This window comes from Piliocolobus tephrosceles, unplaced genomic scaffold (assembly GCF_002776525.5).
Source record: "Piliocolobus tephrosceles isolate RC106 unplaced genomic scaffold, ASM277652v3 unscaffolded_25177, whole genome shotgun sequence".
NCBI classification, from domain to species: Eukaryota; Metazoa; Chordata; class Mammalia; order Primates; family Cercopithecidae; genus Piliocolobus; species Piliocolobus tephrosceles.
The window spans coordinates 1-25,612 of record NW_022307840.1 but is presented as its reverse complement, the minus strand read 5'-3'; the positions used below and the strand labels follow the sequence as shown (position 1 = coordinate 25,612).

The 25,612-nt window shown below is 32.6% G+C and overlaps 1 protein-coding gene across 3 annotated transcripts in view; it reads right to left on the bottom strand.

Moving 5' to 3' along the window:
- The window catches only part of LOC113221487 (kinesin-associated protein 3-like), a 29,539-nt gene extending 4,464 nt beyond the window's left edge, over positions 1-25,075 (bottom strand). For all 3 annotated transcript variants that reach the window (XM_026450814.1, XM_026450813.1, XM_026450815.1), the window contains exons 1-3: positions 24,993-25,075; positions 13,450-13,639; positions 6,390-6,489 (exon numbers count right to left, since the gene is read on the bottom strand). In XM_026450814.1, the coding sequence (XP_026306599.1) occupies positions 6,390-6,489; positions 13,450-13,639; positions 24,993-25,052 (350 nt within the window). In that variant the 5' untranslated portion in view covers positions 25,053-25,075. The remainder of the gene's footprint in view (positions 1-6,389; positions 6,490-13,449; positions 13,640-24,992) is intronic.
- Positions 25,076-25,612: the final 537 nt, after the last annotated feature.

The following is a 25,612-nucleotide window of genomic DNA, read 5'->3' as shown; positions in this document are numbered from 1 at the left end:
CAGTGTAATAATATAATCTAATATGTAGACAAAAATCTCATGGCACAAAAATAATGTTGTAAAAATGTTTATTTCACTACCCTCAATTATCAATTTTCTTTGACACATAATTAATTATTTATCAGTCTTTATCTCTGATTATTTCATAAGGACAAATTCTTAGAAATAAAGTTATAGAATAAAAGGAAGTAAACAATTTAAGGTTCTTGTTCTTTATCATCTTGCCTTTCATAAAGGTTTTATTAACTTAAATCCTGCAAGAGGTGTTTAGGAGTACCGTTTTGCTCTGATGTGTGGGTATTAGCATTAGAAATTATTTGGCAATTGATAGGTGAAAATGTTATCTGTCTGCTTTATTTTGTAACCACCATGTCTAGAAAAATCGCTAAGTCAGTTTTTTTGAAAGGCTTCATGAAGCATGTTTTCTGCTGAGAAAAAGTAATAAGAAATTCATAAATAATAGAAAAACTATGATCATCTTTGGTAAAAAAAAAAAGTAGTAACACATTAAATGAAGCAGTATTTTAGTCATTGATTACTTTAAAAAGATTTTATAGGTTTTTAGCAATTAGGTTAGTTCTTACAATGCTGAACAAATGGTTGGTGTCAATATCTATCAAAGAATGTGCTTCTGAGAGTTCTTTTCACTTTTTTGATCCTTCCATCTAATTGCTATGCTATGGCCACAGTAAGGAAGATCATTAGAAGTTAAGTTATTAGAACAAATGAGTTTGGGTTATTAATTAAAAATTGATAAAGGACTTATCAAAGAAGGAATTTTGCAGGCATATTTACTTTCCTCTCAATATAAAAGAATTTTTTTGCTTGGCCAAATTGAGGGCTGTAAAATGGACAACTTAGTTTCTCTTTTGAATAACTGCTTTGAAACAAACTCATAATATATAGTTCTAGGAATATGTAGTTCTGTAAACACTGTACAATGCCTTTTAGACAGAGAATATATAATTTTGAGGTTGCTTTCTCAAGGGAAAAAACAGTAAACTAAATAGCTGAGTATAATTAAGGCAGCCTTACAGCTAAACAAATAAGTCTAATTTTTTTATATGTAGAATTCTAGAATTAAAAAATCATACATTTAAAAATTTGGGTAAAAGATTATTTCTTACATTTTAAAGAAATAATTTGTTAGTTCTCCTCAGTATGATTTTTTAAAGTACAACTAATATTCAACTGTGATTTAATATTTGAAAAAAAAGAGACCAAAATAGAAGGCATATGTACATGTAATATAAAATACATATAATGCATAAAAAAGGTAATACTACGGTACCCTAAGAAAAGAAAAAGAGGCAGGCTATAACACACACATAGAAAATGAAAGTGTAAGAGTCAGATGGCTCAGATAATGCACACATCTAGTTTGTCTTTGACACCATTGAAATGGTCAGTAAATGACATCACTGTGCCAACCACAAAGAAGAACTCCAGGCTCTCTGAAAAATATTTTTCAAAGCCCCAAGGAAACCTAAGCAGTCTGCAATTTTTTTTCCAGTTTATGAAAATTGGATTCCTATAAAAGAAAAATGAACCATTTTTACTGCAACAAAAACTGATTTGTAAAAGCTGGAAGCAGTTTAAAAATACCCTTAACATGCGGTTCTTGTTAGTCTTGAAAAGTAAAAGTTATAATAAAAAAATGGTCCAAAAGTATGGTGCAGATACATGGTATACATAACTGGAAAAAAACCTAGTCTTGCTCCTATTATTTTTAATTAGCTTCAAAAGCAAGTTCCACTTTACTTTCTAACACCAGTTCAGATTTTGGGAGGGGAAGATTTACATTTGATGCTTTGGGATTGGCAACTCCATAGCTAATGCCTTAGAACCGTAACGCATTTTGCTCTAAATGTTGGGAAATCCTGGAGCCAAGAGGTTCAAACTGATAGTGACACATGTCTAAAACCCAGGATTCACAGACCAATTGCCAATATCTATTTTATCAAACATCCAGTCTTCTTATAGAATGAGATAGATAAGTTTAACTGTTTTCACTGTTGCCTATTAAACTGCCTTGCTATCTTACAAAAATGCAGATATTCAGATTAAGAAGGACCCCCGATGTGGATTTTAAGAAAAACACCAATTTGAACTATTTAAATTCTTCTCTAAATCTGGCTTAGTTTCTCAGATTTTAATACATTCATCCTATTACTGAACCTTGTCATTTTATGAAGAAATAATTTTTCTTTAAACAATTAAAAAAACCCTTGTGTCATACAAATTAGCAATTTATTATTTATTACATGAATCCACTCAAACTGAAATATTAAGAAAACAGAGAATGAAAAGCCATGAGAACTGGCTGAAGAGTATGCCACTTGGCACTGTCATATTGTTTCATGTTTTATCCCACATATTGTTATACTCAAATCATTACAAACAATGGTAATGATAAAAGTTCACCTTTTATACATTAATCAAGTATTATTCTTTCTCCAGATAACTTGACAGTGCTTATTTATCAAAGACATATGAAGAAGAAACAGGGAAAGAATTTATAAATCATCTGGATCATTTCCCTGATTTAAAGGAAAAACACCCAACAACTCCAAATAGATAACATTTCCTCTTTTTAAGATACTTAGAGAATCAGCTTTTTCAATATGTAAAGATCAATTAAGCTATTATTCTATCACAGGTAACACAAATTCTTCATGTTGTCCATTAAGTCTGCTTATTTTCATCTTTACAGTAGAAATGAAGAATAGGAGTTCAACAACTTCTCTTTAATTAACTTACATTTCTTGAAAAAGATTCCTATTTTGCTTAAAATCGGTTAAAATGAAAAATTTCAAAAATATTTTTGAATGACTATTATTTAATGAGATTTAAATTCACCTATAGGATATCAGGAGCTGAAATGTAGCCATAGTTTAAAATTTCACATTATGCAGCAAAATTATCATATTGAAATATGTGAATAATTATGTAAAGATTTAAAATACTTAAATCTTTGAATTGAAAAAATGCCACACTTTCAGATCCATGGTTACTGTTACAAAAGAGCTTAGAGGTCCTATTAAAAGGAGAATCTTAACCAACCACAAATGATTGAATAAAAGCAAAAAAGCAAATGATTCCAAAGTAAGTCAGTAAAACAGAGTAAGAAAAAGAAAACTATGAATCTTTGGCTATATTGTGTAATCCGTCTGTGGCTCTACTGATACAGTTTAGGGTCCCTTCTCGTTTGTTCTGTTATCTACCACAAAATTTGAGAAAATTCATTGTGAATTATTTCTTCTAAATATGAAAAAAGTGATATAATTAAATGTGATTTAAGGCCTTAACAATTACAAAAGACAAGAGATGAAAGTCTTAACTTTCTCAGGGAAAGTTCTTTCTAAAGGGCAAACAATTCTCAAATGAAAATAATTATAAAAATTGTATCATTCTTTTGATTTGAAAACTAGTCTATAGTAAGTTTTATTAACTAATCTTTTAAGTCAACATTACTGGGCTGTGTCTTTTGTAAAGTAAAAGAAGCTACTTAAGTATTTTTACTTTTAAAAAGAAAGTAAAGGTACAAAGGTAAAAGGATTTTCCCAAAGTCATTTAAAAAAATCTTATTAACAGAATGGAGGAAAAAAATCCTGAAATCTTTGGACCCAGTACATAACTTGTAGAATACATTTATCTCTCTCAAAACTTTTATTATTTTAGAAAGTAAGCATTTTCGAATACTGGAAATTAGAGATTTTGCTGAATTGAGCAAAAAAGGATTGTTTTCTATATTTTAGTGAAAATGTTTAGTTTTTAAAAAGTTACATAATTAAATAAAAAAATAAAAGCAAGTCTTTCTCAAATAAGTAATGCATGATTTATAGCAGTTGGTTTTTTGTAGATTCACAGTATCTGCAGGAGATACAAAAATAATGTTTTGCTAAAAGTAAAACATAAATGGCAGAATAATCTTATAAACGCTATAAGCAAAATGTTTCAATATAAATATTAAGATCACATATCTAAATCATTTCTCCTTTCCCAATTGTTTCAGAAAACATTTGTACAGTAAATTGTCACCTGATACAGTATTTATAATGATTAAACAGAGCCTCTATTTAAATAATTATAGCTAATAAAGCCAGAAGCATCAGAAGTAATCAAAAGCCATATGCTTTCTAGTATTTAACCATGTTTAGCTTTTATTTCCTAAGGCAAGGTGTTTCTTACTATGACAGTCTAGTACACAGATGAAACAATTTTTAAAGGGCTACTATTTAAACTACACTACAGAACACTGAACTACACATAAGGTTATTATATTTCATGTAATACTGCTATGATTTTCCACCATGCTTTTAAACTTTGGGTCATGACCATCAGCAAGTTGTAAAATCAATTTAGTGGGTTGCAATTTGCATTTAAAACGGGAAATGGAATATAATAAAATATCATTGTGTATTACAGGTAGAGTACCACTTTAAGCAAGTTTTGTTTTACACATATAGGTAGATACATATATGTAAAACATTTACATATATAGGTAGATACATGTATGTAAACAAATATGTATGTATGCATTAAGTTCAAATATGAAAGGTATTTCTTTTAATGTGGGTTGTGATCAAAAGAGCTTAAAAATCACTACAGTATGTTTTGTTTCCTCCAAATGAGACAGCATGTTATACTGGAAAGAACATAAACTTTGGTGACATATATACCTGAGTTCAAATTTTTGCTCCATCATCCTACTTGTGTGAATTTGTCAGTTAACCTTGAATTTTTAGAGCTGTGATTTCTTCATCAGTAAAACAGATATAATAATACTTGTTTTAAAATGTTGCTGTGCAAGTTAAAATAAATAAGATGAATATTTGTAAAACAGATTAGATACAATGGATAATCAATAATGGTTGAAATTATAATTAGTATTAGATTAAAATAGCATTACAAGTGATCATTAAGAGTTATCGCACATTGGTCGCAACTGTATTGTTCATTTAAAAAAATACATGAACATATCTTACATACAGAATAAGCTTATCCTAATGAAAAGTAGAATTTAAGAAGAAAAAATAAATTAATAATTTAATGAAAAAATTAATAGGCTTAAGGGAAAATAACACTATCTGTTCACTGGACTAGCTTAATGTGAAATGTCAACTGTCAGCCTTAATTAAAATATTACACCTCTAGGAATGATATGAAGAGGTAAATATTATTTATACTTTCTGGTGAGATTTTAAAAATCTATTATATCATTATGTAATAAAGCTGGATATATGCTGTGGGGAACCTTATTATAATTGCAAAACAGTTCTGGCCTGACTTTTTTTTCCTCTTAAATATTTTATGCAAATGCCATCTAGGGAGGAAAAGTCTTCAATTTAATAAAAGCACCAACTTTTTAAAAACAGCTATGTCTTTAGTAATTGTTAAAATACATGTCTTGTGTTCTCATTTTATATATATATATACATATATATATGTATTTTTTGTTGTTGTTGTTGTTGTTTTTGAGGCGGAGTCTCGCTCTGTCGCCCAGGCTGGAGTGCAGTGGCCGGATCTCAGCTCACTGCAAGCTCCGCCTCCCGGGTTTATGCCATTCTCCTGCCTCAGCCTCCCAAGTAGCTGGGACTACAGGCGCCCGCCACCTCGCCCGGCTATTTTTTTGTATTTTTTAGTAGAGATGGGGTTTCACCGTGTTCGCCAGGATGGTCTAGATCTCCTGACCTCGTGATCCGCCCGTCTCGGCCTCCCAAAGTGCTGGGATTACAGGCTTGAGCCACCGCGCCCGGCCCTCATTTTATATTTTAATGGCTTTGGAAAACACTCAGAAACAATCTGCATTCGTTAATTAGGAAAAAGTATTGTTTGTGTCAACAGACAATCTATATTTTCCAACTTGAAGAGCATGTTTTCTTTTAGATCTGTGAGCTCCCTTTTCTTTTTGAGAGGGAGTCTCCCTCTGTCACCCAGGCTGGAGTGCAGTGGTGAGATCTCAGCTCACTGCAAGCTCCGCCTCCCAGGTTCACGCCATTCTCCTGCCTCAGCCTCCCCAAGCAGCTGGGACTACAGGCCCCCGCCACCATGCCCGGCTAATTTTTGGTACTTTTAGTAGAGACAGGGTTTCACAGTGTTGGCCAGGATGGTCTCGATTTCCTGACCTCGTGATCCGCCCGTCTTGGTCTCCCAAAGTGCTGGGATTACAGGCGTAAGCCACCGCGTCCGGCCTTGTGATCTCCGTTTTTTAAATACAGAAAATGTGAGTTCATAAGTTACTTTAAAATCAAACAAACAAGTCCTTGAAAAGATTGAGGGTTTTTTTCCCCTCTTAATGAAAAAGAAGAGAAATGGAGAGCGAAGAGAATTTTAGCTTTCCAAACGCAAGAGATCCCACACATTAGATTTTTCTTGGAAAACTTTACCTGCCAGGAAATGAATGCTGCCCAACAACATCTCCATTTTGAAGGTGGTAATCATTGAAGAAATCGGGACTTATGGCTCCTTCAGAGGCAATTAATCCATCTAGAAAGAAAAAAAATGGTAGCCAGTAAAACACATGTGAAGGAAAAACCAGTCTATCAAGCAATACAATATGAAAATAACTTGTATATTTAATCTATAAAGAAAAATGTTAGCATGACATGTTGTTCTCTCCGGGAGTGTGAACAGACGACCATATGTACTTTAAGTACTGGTTCACAATAATGCAGCACAATAACTGAACATTCATTGAGCATCTACTATGTATTTGGTACTATACGAGTACAGAGAGGAATTAGTCTCTGCCTTCAAGCAGGCTTATGGTCTTCTATGGAGAAGAAAGAAAAAGATAAGGAAGGGAAACAAGGTGGGGACAGGCAGTAAGGATGGTTCAGGCTAAGGAAACAAAACAAATATAGGCAAGGAGCTATTAAATAGTTTGGTATTGGTGAAAGGTAATACTTTATTGTATTTCACAGCTTTATTAGTATAGCATGATTAGGGAATCAGATATACCAAATAAGTGAATTTCTAAATAAGCAATACTCGACAGTTTAAGTGCCAAACATTAAAATACATGCACAAACTTACATTAGAAATCTTCATATAGTTTACACTCCTTATATTCTTAAAAGGATATACTACACATAAATATTTCTTGATTATTCAATATTCATTATAAATACTAAATATTGTACAGTCCCTAGGGTTATGAGACATACTTGACTACCCATACTAAATAGCTCTATACTCGTATGCTTTTTGAGTTATTTTTCTTTGCTTATAAAGTGCTTCTTTCCCTAAATTTAAGTATTTGTTAAGACATTTTCCTGATTATAGTTATGCTTTCTCATTTGTTCCAATCTAAGAATCTAGATAACCTATTTTTGATAGAATTATGAATAAGTTAAGAATAAAAAGAATCTGAGGAAAAAAAGATTTAAGTGATGGCTGCAGAGTTGTTCAATGCATAGAACAAATACATTAGTATATTGCTTTTGTAATAACTATTTGGATAGCTTTGAGGCCTTTCAAAGTTTCCTTTTCTGAAAGTATGCTGGGCTGCTGAGTGGCCTGCAGATAAATGTTAGCTAGGTCATACCCACCACATTGTTTATACATTTGGCACACAGCATAGGCGAATTATTCAATCACCAAATTTTATACTTAGCACATACATAATACTGTGCTAGGTCCTGTGGGAAACATATAATTTTACAATACATAACCTCTGTTTTTAAGAATTTTAGTTTAAGTGAAATATAAGACAAACACTTAAGATGCAATTAAAAATGTAATTTATAATAAATGATATACAGAAGGAATGGATATAAGTACCAAATGAGTGTGGAGGCAGTAAAAGCTATAGAGGGGTCAGAAAATTCTACTTGGGAGGGGAGGAGGCAGAAGTGTAACAGATTTGAGTCTGGAAAGACAGGTAAGAGTTAAATGACGAAATTTGTTTGAGGAGTAAGGGTCTTAAAAATTGAGTGAATGGTAAAACTAAGTAACAGAGTTGGCAAACGAATTAAGTGGGGTAATTTGTATTTCCATAAGACTCCCATACTACTCATTTTATACATATATCCATTTGTTACACATCATATATTAATGACATATTATTATTTAATTATCAAATTGTTAATGGATGCCTTTGGTATTTGTCCTATTTACTAACTTTAAAATACGAGATTGCTTGAGTTTCTACTGAAAGTGTCAGTAATATTTAATCCAGTTTTTATGTGCACTAGAAGTTAAAGTTTCTATAAATCAAAAAGACCAGCTAAACACTGAAAAGTTATAAAAAAAAAGAAATCATGGAAAATGACAAGACACCACAGATTGACAGTAAAGCAATGTAAAAAAAATCACATATAAAAATTTGTGATTTTATATGGTAAACTTTTAAAAAATGTCTAGGATTTTGTGAACGTGGCTAAAACTAACAAGGTTAAGAACGTAAAAATCAACAAGTTCCTCTGTTAAATTAAAACCAAAGAATTGAGAATCAGAGTTTAAGGAACCTGCCAATTTTAGAGGAACAAAGCTAAGTAAAATGCCAAAATAAATTATATGCCACACGTGGAAAATACACACAGAGGTATTTGGCATGCCAATTAAAATAAAAGAATTTAACACTAAGAAATATTTCAGATATAAATAAAGACAAATGAAAAGATACATGAATTATGTAAAAAGCTATATACTTATAAAGTATGACATAGTGAAGTGATCCAGGTTAGGCAGAAATTAAGTAAAAATCTGACCAAATTCTCAACATCTTATTTTTGATTCAGAATGCCTATTGTCTTCAAAGGGAACAATGAGTAGCAAAAGGATAAACAGAATACAGGGCACTAGAAAATGGGCAATCATCAAATAGAGATCAAATTAAAAATTTTGTACTTTAAAGATTCAGCCAGAAATTTTATAAACTCAGAATACAACTAGTCCAATAATATAATAAGTCTACTCTTATGTGAGTAAAAAGAGTAAATTTATACTTCTGAAAGTTTTTTTTTTTTTTTTTGACACAGACAGGGTCTTGCTCTGTTGCACAGGTTGGAGTGCAGTGGTACAATCACAGCTCACTGCAGCCTCAAACATCCGGTTAATTTTTAAAAATTGTTTTAGAGACCGGGTATTGCCCTGGCTGGTCTTGAACTTCTGGCCTCAAGAGATCCCTTTTGCCTCAGCCTCCCAAAGTGCTCGGAGTATAGGTGTGAGCTACAGTGCCCAACTTCATTTTTAATTTTCCTAGGACACTGTGGTTGATTCAGTAAGCTGCAGCTTCTACAGTGCCCTTTAAGGCTTGACAAAAATTAGGCAGCTCTGACATGTGAGTAATCTTTCTTTACTAGAATGAGGTATAAAAATTCCATTAAAGCCTCTCATCTCAAGCACCTCAACTTCTTTGAAAATATCTATTTTTTCTTAACATTGTTCCACCAAAATTAATTCCTTTAGGGAAATATTAAAAAAGAATCACAGCTTCTTATTTATTCTCCAAATAAATCTAGGAGTGTCTTAAATTCCTACTCTAAACTTGTTGTTTCAAAGATACTAACAAGGAACTAAAGTATTTCATGTAACATTTAAATGACCAGAGAACAAACAGGAAACAGATGATATACACCATAACCCTCTAAGCTATAGAGTATTATACACATTTACATTACTCAATTATATAAAACCTTTTAGACCACAGTTATAAAGTACACCTTTCTGAGATGCCCCAAGTAAGATGATAAAGACAGTTATGAACAAAACAGAGCATATACTAGAACAGTGATGAAACCAAAGCAAATTTGTTGTCAACACAGGTAATTTATCAACCTTCTGATTTCTGAAAGCCAGTTTTAAAAAACTGGCTTATAAACATTGTGAATTAAAAAAAATACAAAAACTCAATATCTTCTTATATATTATCTTGTATATCATATATTCTTACTGAAATACAGTTTTTTTTTTTTTTTTTTTTAAATTCTTTTTCTTTTTCTTTTGGAGATGGAGTCTCACTTTGTTTCCAGGCTGGTGTGTAGTGGCGCGATCTTGCCGCACTGCAACCTCTGCCTCCTGTGTTAAGCGATTCTCGTCTCAGCCTCCCGAGTAGCTAGGATTACAGGCGTGTGCTACCACGCCTGGCTACCACATCCGGCTAATTTTTGTATTTTCAGTAGAGCTGGGGTTTCACCACGTTGGCTAGGCTGGTCTCGAACTCCTGACCTCAAGTGATCCACTTGCCTTGGCCACCCAAAGTACTGGGATTACAAGCATGAGCCACCGTGCCTGGCCAACTTTTTTCTTAAAGAGACAGGGTCTTGCTATTAATAATTGGCCCAGGTTGGAGTGCAGTGGCTGTTCACAGGCATGATCTCAGGTCAGCCTGGGGGTTTTGACTTAATCCTTTTTGGATCTGGGCCAGATCACCCTTCCTTAGGCAATCTGGTAGTCTCCAACTCCCAGGAGGTCACCATACTGATGCTGAACTTAGTGGGGACACATGATTGGCACAGCTCATTACAATCCACAGTTGTTAAGACTCAAGTAATCCCCTCACCTCAGCCTTCTGAGTAGGTGGGACTACAGGCACATGCCACTATGCCTGGGTAATTTCTTTTTCTTTTCCTTTCTTTGGTAGAGACGAAGTCTCACTACATTGACCAGGCTAGTCTTGAACTCCTGGCCTCAAGCAACCCTCCTGCCTTGGCCTCCCAAAGTGCTGGCATTAGAGCTGTGAGCCACCATGCCTGACCTCTTTTTATTTCTTAAAGTCAAATGAAAATATAATATTGGGCACAGTAATATATATAACATTGGACATATAATAATATATAATATAATATCAAAATATTTTTATTATATAAAATATAATAATATATAATATTGGGCACAATAATATAAAATTCATATCATATGAACTAAAGGTGAAATTGTGACTGTATGGGAGAAAATAGATGTCAATAGTGTAGAATATGAGAAAAAGAAATAAGTAAAATGATAAATCTTATTATTAATTTATTTGACTATACTTTACAAGACACATCACAGAAATACACAGGTCAATGAAAACTATGGTTTTTACAATATTCCTGAGATAGAACAAACCATTTTCAGCTTCATATTCCAGTAATATATTCGCATACTAAGAGTAAGATTCACTACAATTAATGAAGAACAATTAAAAAATAAAAAGTCATTTAGATATATATAGTAGCAATACGGCTTTATAAATGACAAAATATTTCCTCTATGGGTAAAAGTACTAAAGCAAACAGCTTCATTTTCATGATAGCAAAGGATATTAATTAGTGACTATAATCACAATAATTTTAGACTAAGGAAAAAATACTGTAACTAAAGGAGATGCTAGTTTTGTATTTCACATGATAATACTAAGATTTTTTTTTAAAACGGGAGAATCATATACATTTGACTATTAAATAGTCTAAAAATACAGAGAGTGATGCTAATGACTAGAAAATAGCAGATGCCATTTCATTTTAAAGTAAAAGATGAGACCCAGGGAATTATGAGCCACTCAGTTTAACCTCTGTGACTGAAAAGCTGCTAAAGCTGTTATTATCAGAAACAGCCTAAATTTTCAGGAAGACCCAGAGGCTTAAAAACATGGCTCAAGCATTCAAACAAATCTGCAGTAGTACACATTTATCTGATGTTTTTTGATGCTACAATCATACACAATAAAGGAAAGGAGGCTGATACTATCTAGATTTCCATGAGACACATCAAGAAATGCTACAGAGATTCATTTAGCCCCTGGAATATCCATGGAAAATGATGTATGTAAAATAATTACTAAACTAAAAAAAATTGCTTGCTATAAGAAATTCAGTTTTAGAGTCACAGCATGTAATTTCTACTGTCAAATGTCTATCATATCATCAGGCTACAGATTAAAAGAAAACTAAATGTTTCTAAGTTTTGGTGTATGAAAATATACATAACTGTTTTCTCACAAAAGCGTAACTTATACATTTTAAAGTATCAGAAAAATATTTAGGATTTTCACTTTAAGAGGTTAATTGAATTTTGGAAATGTGGTATAACTTTTTAGAAATCTGTTCTGAAATTTTAATTGTATGAAAACAACAATGATGAATACTGAGGTGGTTAATAGCTTTATCTGGTTTTGGAAACTGGTAATTGATTCATTATGAAAGGTAGCTATCAACCTTCAAAGCAAGAAACTTGATTCCAAGAATATTCTGATTTCTATTAACAAGAAAGTTCATATCATATATATTTTACATCATCTTACTTCATGAATACTGAATATGTAAGGAACAGCTGTTTGCCATTACTGAACTAAGAAATTCTGTTTGGTTGAAATTAATGATCTACTCCATCTGGTTTGAAACACAAAGCAACATTTCATAACTACTGTAAAGTTCAGTTAGGAAGAAATCTATTTGATTTTCAGAGTAAAGCATAAGTTTTCCATGATTTAAATATCTATACCAAATACAAAAATAATACATAATATCTATGGAAAATCTGCACAATACACAATTAAGAAAACACATGAATGAAAATGTGAGTGGTATTATTAATGTGAGTACAGTGATCAGATGTAATAGTAATTTACATAATCATCCAATCATTGATCAAATTGTTCAGATAAAATGAGATAATACACAAAATATTTAGAGAACATATATTGAGAACACTAATGCACAGTAGAAATACATGGTAAAAAAAGTGAGTCACTAATTCAGATATAATCACTTTAATGATTTTTATCTTGAACTTACTAGAGATCTTAATTATTATAGAAATCCTTTCCTTCTCAACTAAATGACTTCAATGAAGTAATATTAATATTGGCAACAGTACAAAATAGTGAAAGCTAGAATATGCAAAAACTTACCAATCTTTGTGTCAAACTCATCTTTGGAAAAAGGTAATAATGCAGAATCAAAAAGGTTATAATACATGTAAGATTTACGTAAATATTAAATTTTACCTTGAAAACACTAGCATAGTTTAGAAAGAATAAACAATTGCTCTAAAGTATCTAAATGTTCCCCAAAGTTACCATATAGAGCTTGGTAGTTTGAAACTAAAGCAAAACCATGGCAAAATTAAACTGTTAAGATTAAATACCTTGGAAAACAAAAGATGAATAAATTATGCATTTAATAAGTGCAGAAGAAAAATGAATATTACATTTTTGAACAGAAGTCAGAAATCTTGAAGTTGTCCATTTAAGTTACACATTCTAGCAAGTAATAAACTTCTAAGAACAATTAATTTTCTTGGCTACAGCCTTTTATGGAGATTCCATTAAAGGCTAACTTGGAAAAAAATGGTAAGTTAATAGGTTTGCTTTATATATATAGATGTTACATCTAAAATCATTAGCAGAAGCCCATTCATAAAGTAAAAGAAGTACTTATTAAACTTGGGAATGTGCAAGGCTGGCAGACTAAAATCTCTATTCATAGCATATAAACTGTTTATTTTCCCTTTGGTTATCACCTGAGTTGTAGAAAAGGTCAGGTCTTTCGAGAATATCTCCTTCATGAATGTATGGCTCAATTCGATCATCACCATACAAGTACTGCTCACTCTCGTCCATCTGACGACTCTCTACCATCTCCAGCCACTGGGAGTTATGCCAGCGAAACTTTTCACTCTGAATTTTCTTAGCCCATTCTTCATCATATTCCTGTTGAAAACAAACAGTTAACTGTTATTATATAAGCTAACTCACTTGGCACTCAGACAGCAATATTTTTATCTCTTGAGAATTTTGGGGGGCCTTCATTGGGTCAGAGGAAGCATTAAAAATACCTGTTCAGAATTATTTTATATAATAGCCAACGAAAAGCAATTACATACATAAAGAAGTCTGTGTTTGTATTATCGATTACTAATGGCAATGGCAAACACTAGAAAAGTTCAAATTTCATAAATTCTTATTACATAAATATTGCCAGAATTTAAGCAAGCAGTAAGACTTCAGTTTCCAAAGAGTTCTTGTGACTGTAATTACATTTGACCTTGGAACAAAATGGATTTGAATTGCACAGGTCCACTTATACATGGATTTTTGTTCCCCCTCTGCCATCCTTGAGACAGCAAAACCAAGCTCTCCTCTTCTTTCTCCTCCTCAGCCTACTCAATGTGAAGACAACAAGGATGAAGATCTTTATGATGATTCGCTTCCACTTGGTGAATAGTAAATATATTTTCTCTTCCTTATGGTTTTCTTTAAAATATTCCTTTCTCTAGCTTACTTTATTGTGAGAATACAGTATATAATACATATACAAAATATGTTTTAATCAACTGTTTATGCTATTAGTAAGGCTTCCAGTTAACAGTAGACTATTAGTTTATGTTTTGGGGGAGTTAAAAGTTATACATGGATTTTCAACTGTGTAGGGGGATTGGTCCCCTAACACCTGTGTTGTTCAAGAGTCAACTGCATTTGTGGCACTAATGACAGGTAGTTAGCATAAAATGACATATTTTGCTGTATCTTTTAGTCTAGATAACACTAGGGGGAAAGCACTATTAAGTATTATTTTAGCTGCTAAAATGGTTTACTACAGAAAACAAATATCAGAATTGAATTTAATTTTTGTTCCAACCACAAATTAATGATCTTATTTAGTTGTAATTAGTTCTTTAAATGCTTCTTGTTTTGATCATAAACTCCTATGGGGCAAGATTAGGTTATTCACTGACAGGTGTATCTGTAACACTTGTCAGAGAGAAAGTTCTTGGTGAATGATTTTGAAGGACAAATAGGCAAATTACTGTAAGCTACAGCAGAACTTCTCCATCTTCTACTTGTCCTATAGGGTGCAGCTACTACTGATTAGTGTATTGCTTTATGGACAGCAGAAATAATAGCATGGATAGAAAATAAAGGGCTTCAGATATTTCATGTCATCGTTAGAGTTCTTGGTTTTAAATTCCTCTGTCATATCTTTAAATACATTTGGTTACAGCGGTCTAAAAAGGAGTTAGAGGCATGTAGGGTAATAGCACTATTAAGGTGATCACAAAAACTAAGAGGTAGACCAAATATATATTTTAGTTAAATGCTAAGCAATTTCTTTTTTTTTTTTTTTTTTTTATTATACTTTAAGTTCTAGGGTACATGTGCATAACGTGCAGGTTACATATGTATACATGTGCCATGTTGGTGTGCTGCACCCATCAACTCGTCAGCACCCATCAATTCATCATTTATATCAGGTATAACTCCCCAATGCTAAGCAATTTCAACTCAAGCTGAGACTCAAATCAAAATCACTATCACAGAACACATTTCTGGGATATAAAAATAAAATCTGTAACTTTATAATAAATGTAATTATTATTGTAATTTTCTTGTTAAAATTTTAACTTGTTCAATTTTAAGTTTCACATTATCAGCAAATCCCAGCAGTATCAGTTGTCAGATTGTATGTTCTATACTGTACATTTAAAAAATACACAGACGCTCCCTTCAACTGAAGTTGGGGAAGGTAGAGGATATTTTTTGACTATAGTACTGCTAGTGACAATTTTGCTACCAAATTATTAAACTTTATTTTCTTTTTAATTTTTATTTTAGGTTCAGGGTTACATGTGCGGATTTGTTATACAGGTAAACTGTGTACCATGGGGGTTTGGTGTACAGACTGTCACCCAGGTAATAAGCACAGTACCCAAATAGGTAGTTTTTCAGTCTGCACTCTCCTCCCACCCTCCACCCTTAAGTAGGTCCTGATGTCTGTTGTTCCCTTCTTTGTGTTCATGTGTACTCAATGTTTAGCACGCATTTATAAGTGAGAACATGTGGTATTTGGTTTTCTGTTCCTGTGTTAGTTTACTTAGGATAATGGCCTCCAGTTCCATCCATGTTGCTGCAAAGGACATGATCTCGTTCTTTTTTATGGCTGAGTCCATGGTATATATGTACAACATTTTCTTTAGCCAGTCTACTGTTGACGGGCATTTAGGTTGATTACATGTCTTTGTTATTGTAAACAGTGCTGCAATGAACATGCACGTGCATGTCTCTTTATGGTAGAACAATGTATATTCCTTTGGGTATATACACAATAATGCGACTTCTTTTCTTTTTCCTTTTTTTTTTTTTTTGTTGAGATGGAGTCTTGCTGTTACCCATGCTGGAGTGCAGTGACACGATCTCAGCTCACTGAAACCTCTGCCTCCAGGGTTAAAGTGATTCTTGTGCCTCAGCCTCCAGAATAGCTGGGATTACAGGTGCCTGCCACCACCACCCAGCTAATTTTTGTATTTTTGGTAGAGATGGGGTTCCACCATGTTGGCCAGGCTGGTCTTGAACTCCTGACCTCAGGTAATCTGCCTGCCTCGGCCTCCCAAAGTGCTGGGATTACAGGCGTGAGCCACCGGGACTTCTTTTCTAATAGTTATCTATTAACATTTCTATTAGCCATCAATCTATTTCCTAATATTATTATTTAAAATTAAGTTGCATAAAATTAAGAGCTATCATAAACATTATGTAAAAAATAGACATTTTTTATTCAACTGATAGTTTTAATAATTAAACAACTGAAGATCTTTACCTCAGTTACATCTGTCATACTAAACTATACTTGAAATTGACTCTTCAGATATAAATAATAAATCCAAATGCCATACCTCCTTAGTATTATTGATGTGGTCACAGTGACTGAATGTGATGGTAATTTATACAACCACCCAATCACTGATCACACACAAATTATTCTGCCAAAAGGAGATAATACATATAAAGTATTTAGATAACTTATATTGAGAACACTTAATAAATGTTAGCCATTACCTTAATTAATTCAGGTAACGGCTCTCTGAAATAAGTACTATAATTATCAACATCTTACAAATGAGAAAATGAGGCCCAGAACACTGAAGTAACTTGATCCAGGGAACACAGCCGGCTGTGGCTACTACAGCACTGTAAGCCTCAGGCTAGCAATGTGGAAGAGGCAGTTAAAAAGAGGATAAATGAATATTTTCAGGGTTCCTGCAAAATGGATTCTTCATTGAATGAGAATATAACAAATAACCCCCAGGGACAACTTTCAGCTCTAAGATTCTGTAAGTAAAGTGATATGAGAAGAAGTCTTTGACCAAGCAGTGATATGGGAAGAAGTAGCTTCTGGTCTGGTAAGTATATTATCCCATCGTATTCTCAGTCATGCTCTTACTGAGCTGGCCATACTTGGGAGGGTTTTGGGGAAAGAGGGAATTGAAAAATAATATGCACAGAGATGTTGTTACAAGCAGTTTTGTAGTTCACTTTGGGCTTCCAAACTTAAATAAAATACCAAGTGATGCCTCATTGTGTAATATAGGCATATGATCAGCTTCAAAGTTATTTAGCCTAAATGTTAAATATAACTGGGAACCTCTTTAAGATTCATATAACTTCACAAGAGTACACTTTTTGTTGCCATGTGTGTCTGTGTATGTGCTCAATTAAAGTTAACTGCAGAAAGATATTGTCATATTAGAAATGGCCAGATAATTACAAAGAGTGATCACATAACCATACAGTAGAAAGAAAGGATAAATTTATCCATTGGGGTAAGACATTTAATATATTAAAAAGCAAAATGATAATGTGGACAAGAAATTGTTCATACTAATTGGCTTTTTTAAAAAAAAAAATAAGTTGGTTACAGGTTACCAAAACTCTCAGAATATGCTTTATAAAATACTAGAAATCCTAGTAAGTCCACATTAAATACAGAACTAATTTGAATGTTTTTTTTTTAAAGAATAGTAGCTTGTTTCACTTGGGAAGAGGCATAAAACTAATTTTTCATTTTGGTAGAAAAATTTAAATCTAATTGAATTATCTGAACGAAGAGGTATTCATTCAAGGAAAAAGAAAGAAAAATAATATGATCTGATGATTTCACTGCAATTTAAATTTCAAGCATATTCATTCCTGGTGTAAGAACAGGAGTTAAAATTCAGTCAAGGGCCCAAAGCATATAAAATATGGGGTCTGCTATTCCACTAAGAGTAAAACTTGACTCCTACTAATACCTGTGAAATGTTACAGACGTAGGTAATATTTAAAATAACAATATCCTTAAACTACATTTCCACAAAATGTATTTAGCCTAGGAAGTAATGCTTTGCAAAAACAAAAATCCTGCTTACTCCAAGTTATCATTTCACACACTCTTTTAAGAATATCCTAACAATAACAAAAATATATCTAATAATTGTAAAAATGTGTAACAAAGAAGTTTCTTCATAAACAATTGCCCTTCTAACTTTGGCCTTCTGATCACCCTACGAGCTCACATCATTATTCTTATTAAAAAACTTATACATACAAGGCTCAGTTTAAAAAGAGATTATCAAATCTATCTGACAAAAGTCCAAACACACAAACCAAAAATATCCATAAGCATCCATGGCTAACTTTTGATACTTTCTTGGTAAAACTGATCTTCTAAGACAGTGAGTGAGTACAGAACCTAGCACCAAATGTAATGACTGCCCTTACACATTCCTTTAAAATTTTCACCTCTCTTTTATCAGTTTTTGATTGAATTACTGTATACAACCAGTGCATCTCTTGACATTATAAGCCTAAAAAGTATGGTAGCAATGATATAGATTGTACTATCATTTTCTTACTTAAAATAATTGTATTCTAACTTTTAAGCATTTTGTACTATAAAATAATAGGTTTAATTTCTATGACTAACATACTAATTAACATGCATTATTGTTTACAGGATCACAGTAAAAATACCATGGTTATTTTCTCAGCTCGAAAAAAGAAGCAAAACAACTCTTCTCTCAGGAAATATGACACAGCACGCTACTCTATACCAAACTGTGTATTTAGGATATTGAAAATTATATCCTGCAAAAGATCCAACAATGATTCCAGAATCCTACTATGATGAATCTACTACATCCGCAAGCAGAGTTTTCATAAGAGGTGGCCTTGAAATTAAATATGTATGTATGGTTCTTTGTTACAGATCATAGATGGAAAATGGCAAAAAAAAAACAAAAAACAAAACAAAAAAAACCCCTCGGCTTAACAGTATGAAAGCCTTAAAAGTTTCTCCATTTAAAGTCTTAAACAGTCATAACATAACTCTGAAATAATATTTGGAGTTTCATGATTATAAAAGTAATATTTTCATTGTTGAAAATGGAAAATTACAGGAAAAATACCTATAAAAACTTCAGCAAGATAGAACCACAATAACTACTATATCCCACCAGTTTTCAATGACTTTCTCAACTCCAATATTAATGGATAACTTTGGAAAATATTTTAAAATATGTGTTTAAAACATTTACAGGCTAAGTATGAAACATTATTAAGATATTGGACTTGTGCCATAAAAGTTTGCTCTACTTTGTGATAATGTTCCTCAGGTTTTCAACTGTTTACCAAATAAAGCATCTTAGAATGAAATATGCCATAAGGAACACAATATTCATTAAAACATTTTTACTTCTCTTTTTCTTTAGTAGTAAACATTACTTAGAATCAAATGAAATAGCATTGTTTTGCTGTATAATGCTGACCATTTATGTTTATGTTTCTGGAAAGGTTTACCAGATTTCTTGAAAATGAAATATTTTAGCTTATGGCTGTCGAGATTCTATTTACCAAGTACAGTGAATTAATAGGCTAAGACAATGGTTTTGGACTTCAGGAAGGGTTCAAAAGCACATTTTGGGGACAAATATTAAAAGTAAATCAACTGCCACCTACTATTCCTGTTTTATTAAAGAAGGGTCATTTGCAGACTAAAAAATGCGAGAAAGAATCTCAAAGTAAAGACATACAGTACTTTCCCAAAATAAAACATGTTAGCAACATTATATCCCCCTCGTGGACTAACCTTTCCTTTTTAATATTTTTCCCTTTTCCATTTCAGTGACAATTTGCTGTATCATATTCCTATGGACCATCATTTGGGAATCTCTATCTTCTCTATGTGCTCTGGGAATCCTCAATGAATATAGTTTAGTAGCCATGGCAAAGTGAGTTTGTGTTTCAGCATCTGCATTTACAGCTATTAATAATATGGTATTGTATAATATAAAGGACACTAGATTAGGAGTCAGGAGACCTGGGCTCTGGTTCTAGCTCTGCTATTAACTGAATTATGCAACCTTTTAAAGGTATTCTAATCTCTCTTGGTCTCAGATTCTTCATTTGTAAAATGAAACAAATCTAAGACTTACTTAAGCTCTAACATTCTATAAATAAAAAATGATGATTTATACCATGAATTCATAAAGCTGTTGAAATAACTATCCCCAATAACTGAAAAATACTGGTAGGATAGGAGTTTCTTTTAAAAAGTTAACAAGCAATTCTTAAATGAAAACCCAGTGTCAAAAAATTTTAATCAACATACATCATTAAAATCAATTCTCTCAACCACATCCACCAATCTCTAGTCCCTTCTTATTATTCACTCCCCTCTACCTCCAGCCCCATATCAGAAAATAATTATGAGAACTCAGGGATGTCACAGCTGAATCACAGCCAAGGTATGTCATCAAAACCTATCCAAAGCCTTTGTGGAAATACTCTAGGATTATAGTTTTTTCTTCATTTTTGAAATACTTCTTTTCACAAGGAGTATACCCTGGCTGGTGTCCTGGCTTTGAGACTTGTATTTAAAGAAAAACATGCTTTGTTTTTTATTTCCTTCTCTTCTCAGCTCCCGACATTATGATTTTAAGCACTTAGTATCCATAAATTCTAAAGTGTTGTGAAGACTGATGGTTTGATTTTACATGGAATGTGCCATCCTTTTTGAAGTCCTACATCATTTTGTTTATTAGTTAACCACCGAAACATTATGAAGCCTTAACTAGCCTATTATCAGAGCCTGTTCACTATCATGAAAACTCTTTGTCACTGGCTTCCGTCACACCTTGTATCTGATTAACACACTATAGGATAACACAGAGCTACATAGATCTGCTTTGTGTTCTAACATAACTGATGGAAAACAGATTTTCCTTTTTCCTTTAATGTGGCAGCCCCCTAATTGAGACTGTAATATGGTTTATTTAATGTAATTTTTCATACAAAATTAAAGCAAGTCTGGAGTAATTTATTTGCTCATTAAAGTTACGGTGGTAGCTGCTAAGGAGACACTTTTTATATCTTAAAAAATATTTATCCCAATAATATTGATAGACATACACATAATTTAACATACATAATAAAGTTGTTGATTTTTATGCACATACTATCTATTTCTCAATAAGACTGCCCCAAGTGTTGACTTTTAGTCTTGACCACAAAGTAAAAGAAATAATTAAATAAAATGTATTTAAGTAAGAAATCATAATTTTTTTTTCATACTATGTGTGGGTTCTTTTAAGTCCAACTGTTGCCAATTAAAAAAAAACAAAGTAACATGCATAACAGGTAGGAAACACACACATTTATGTATAAAATTATGTGTATATATGCTTAAATTCTAACAGGTTGGAAAAATATCCTAAATGTCTGCCTTTTGGTTTATGCAATATAAAAATGAACTATAAAAGAGGGTTAACTAAATTTATCTCATTAAACCCAATTAGACTATATGGGAAACAAAAGTCAAACTCACACTGGGAAATAAAAAAATTTACCAAGACTGCAAAACAAGCAAGAACCAGTTCTGCTTGGTCTGGAAAGAGAAGATTTTAGAAATTTATGCCAACAATTCACTTGAAAATCACTACTCCCACATCCAACTTGCATGCCAATTAAAAGCGACCAGCATTTACCCATGCCCTGCTCTTGAAAGTTTGAGTTCTAACGCTAACCCTAACCCTATAAAACCTTCTCTGTAACTTCTTTTCAGGATGTTTAAGATACTTTCTAAAGTGCTCTCCCTTACTGGCAAGATTATTAATAAGTCCACCTTTTCTCTCTGACACAAAGATAACTCTGCCTGTGTTATCTCTGCAGAGATCATAACAACGGGTGATGTAGATGCTACATTTAAAGCTACATTGGTTTCTTTCATTTTAATAAACCAGCCTTATGAAGTACAATTTTGTCTGTCGGGAATGAAGGTAGCACCTACTTTTCCAAGTTTAGAATATTAGAGTTTGCTATTAATTCCAGATTATTAAAATAAAAACAATCTGCCCATGATTGTAATTAAGAGTTATTAAAAAAGGAAGAGGTACCCTTCAAAATCTCAGTGACACAAACCTATGTCACTACTAAATCATACACTGGCTAGAAAGATGACAGAAATCAGTCTTTCACCAGAGAACCTGGTTATATCCCTCTTCCTGTAAACACCCTGTAGATACAGTGTGCCGTTACTACAAATAATCTAGTAATAGGCCATGTAGTAGTACTGCTTCTGGAACGCCAGTTCACGTGTTTACAGAATAGTATCTCAGGTGTTCTGTGGAGTCTAGATTGTATTTTCATATTCAAGGAACTTTGTACTGTTGAGTTTAGTATTCTCAGGGTCTTTCTTAGTGTTTGGCACATAATAAGTGCTTAATAAATGTGTTAAATGTCTGACAAACCAGACATATCAGGGGAGCATTGAGTTCTCAGATACTTCATACAAAGCTGAGGATGTACTGAAGGATACAAATCTACATGAGTTTTTAGAAGTTCTCTAGATTGGAGGGGTAGGTGATGTTCCTCCCTTCATGATTCCCATGATTGCCTTCATGCAAGAGAAAGAGGCCATGGTCAACTGACTTATAATTCCCTTCGGAGACCAACTAGCTATAGGCTTCTCTCTTCTTGCCTCCCTGCTCTTCTTTGCACCTACACCATTCCCTGCCTCCCCAAACTACAAGTAACATAGTAACACAGGTGACAATGTGCTGATGAGGCCACAGAGACTGTATCATGTAAACAAGTGATGTAATCCTCCTTGGTACCCAGGGTACTGCCACCGCACATGTTTCAATTAATCAGTTGAGGGCTTGGGCCCAACTACATTAAACAAATCTTCACTAGTATAATATTTGCATAATTTGGGGGACAAGTACTTTACTCCAGAAAGTATATTTCCCCAAGGCTTGCAAGGCATCTAATTTTTCTTAGTATTCTGCACTGTCTGTCTTCAGTGGCAAATAAGTTTTTTTTTTTTTAAGGTAAATTGTTTTAAGCTAAGAATATTCCCGTTCTGTCTATATATTTTTTGGATTTTTATTATTATAGAATACAGTCAGTCTGAGAATACTAGGACATCATTATCTAGAGGTAAAAATAATTTCAAGGGATCATCCACTCCTCTCCTAAGCAGGTTTCTAATAATTTAAAAAGTTTGTTATTTAGCCATTACTAATGCTAACTGAACAAAAACTTCACATTCTCCCTTGATGGTCTTTTTAGTGAGCATCATTTCAATGCAGCGATGGAGGCAAAAGCCAGAATTTTCATAGGTTTAAAGTGCAGAAATGAAGGAAGTAAAATATAGACAACTGTTTGGAAACTTTGGTTCTAGAAAGAAGGAGAGCTAAGACGGTATCTAGAAGAGAAAAGAGACACAGGGTCGGGGGTGACTCCAGTTTAAGATGAGAGATTTAAGCCCAGAGTTTAGAAATTATTTGAAATAAAATTATTTTATAATAAATACATGTGTATTGGAACTATCAACTTACATTCTAAACCACATACACTTAATATGCTAATCTAAACATTGTTATCTTCTAGCTACCTTTCCTAGACAGAAGGTAGATAAAAAGTATGCTAAATATAATGCATAACAGAATGACAACTGTCTCCTTTCTTTGTTGCTTCAAGTAAGATAATCACATATGGAACTATAAGAAGTGTCTTGTTCTTATACTATATACTTTATATACAACAATGGCATTGTGATCTATTAGAAAATAGTACATGAGCCATGAAATTATTCTCTAGGCATATTAAATATTCTATATTCATAAGCCCTGTGATCAGTGACCTATGTGTGAAATATCTTTGTAGAATGCGGATTTAATATGTACAGTTTCTCTATTCTGACTTAGAAATCAAAGCTAAAATGTCAACGTATCCATTTAGTTCTACACCAGTAATGAGATACTTAGTGAAATCCAAAAAACAGATGATAACAAATTAAGATGAATTTCTGAAATAAAATGTGAGAAAGTGACAATAAAGTTCCTAATGGTGATTATCTAGTTTCATGATTATATCACTAGCAGAAAACCCAATTTAGTGGATTTCCAACTAAGTTATTAATTGATTTAAAAAAAATGTTATTCTGATCTGTTTAAAAAGCTAAAGTTAAACTTTTAAAAATACTGAGTAGGCTACATTCAATAAGCTTTCTAAAAGTGAGCCAAATCCAGTTCGAAAAAGAAAGCAACCTGGTTGTGCGTAGCAGTATATACCATATATAAAAACATACTTAAAATAATCGAGTATCTTGTACATCCCTGGTGCAAGGCCCAAATCCAGGCAGAAGACTGTGGTAGGCAGCCAAATTGCTGGCAATAAGTCTGTGTGGTTCACAAGTTTCTAACCCAACACTTAGATCATCTCTTTGATCATATCCCTCTAGTCATGTATCCTTTAAAAACCTCCAAAACTATGACTAATATTAAGATTTTTGTATTTCCCATCATTTCAAAGCAACTTAAAGGGCAACTGTATGTATAAAATAAAACTATCAATTAACTGGAAAAAATAGCTGATACAAGATTTGATTTATTAAAAAAATTTAAGGGCCAAACCACAAAATTGATTATGTTTTGACAGAAACTGTCTTCCAACTCCCCACTCCTATACAATAATTTATCTGAAAAACAAGTAACTCTGTGATGATATGTAGATCAGAACTCTGAATACCTATAAAATCTCTTTAAGTAAGGGGCCGATGACTTAAAAGTTGAAAGCTAAAGAACTTACTAATGTTTAAAAAGTAAATTTGTTATCATTGTATATCCTGAATCTTACCAAAATACAAATTTGGGTTTACACTGAATGCATTGTTTAAAATAGGTTTACAATGTCTTTTTCCCCCAAGATGAAGTCAATTATATTTTGTGTAGAAAAGATAATTACTTACCGCTATAATATCTAATGTATTATCACAGACCTTTCGGATTTCATTATTCTTATCATGCATCAGGTCTATGAGATATGCTGGAGCCTCTGAATAAAAATGGTTAAAGATACAAACTACATTTGATATTGTGGCTAGTCAATAATACTAGAAAAATCTCATATTTTTCTAAATCTAAATGCTAAATGGAAATTTAACTCAAATTTTAAAATAAAATCATTAACACAAGATGACCAGAAACACTTAATATTTCATTTGTTTAAAAAAACAGGGATAGTAGGGACATAAAAAAAGAAAAATCTAGATAAAAATGGGTAAGGAAAACAGTCAGTAAATCTCAGAAAGTACAAGACCACATTTCTGAATACATGAGGATCACAAACATAAATAAAGAGGAAGCTGTATAGTTGCGTAGCTGTAAATGCTTCTTGATCTATCCTGCTCTCCTAAAAATTCAGGAAAACTAATTTCATACAAAACTAACAAGAGAGATTCATGGTCAAAAAGAGAAGGCATGATAAAACATTTTCACATAAAAGAAAGCTGCAACCTAATATTTCAAAAGAGATAAATATATCTTAAAAAACAGTATATATACACACACACACACACACACACACACA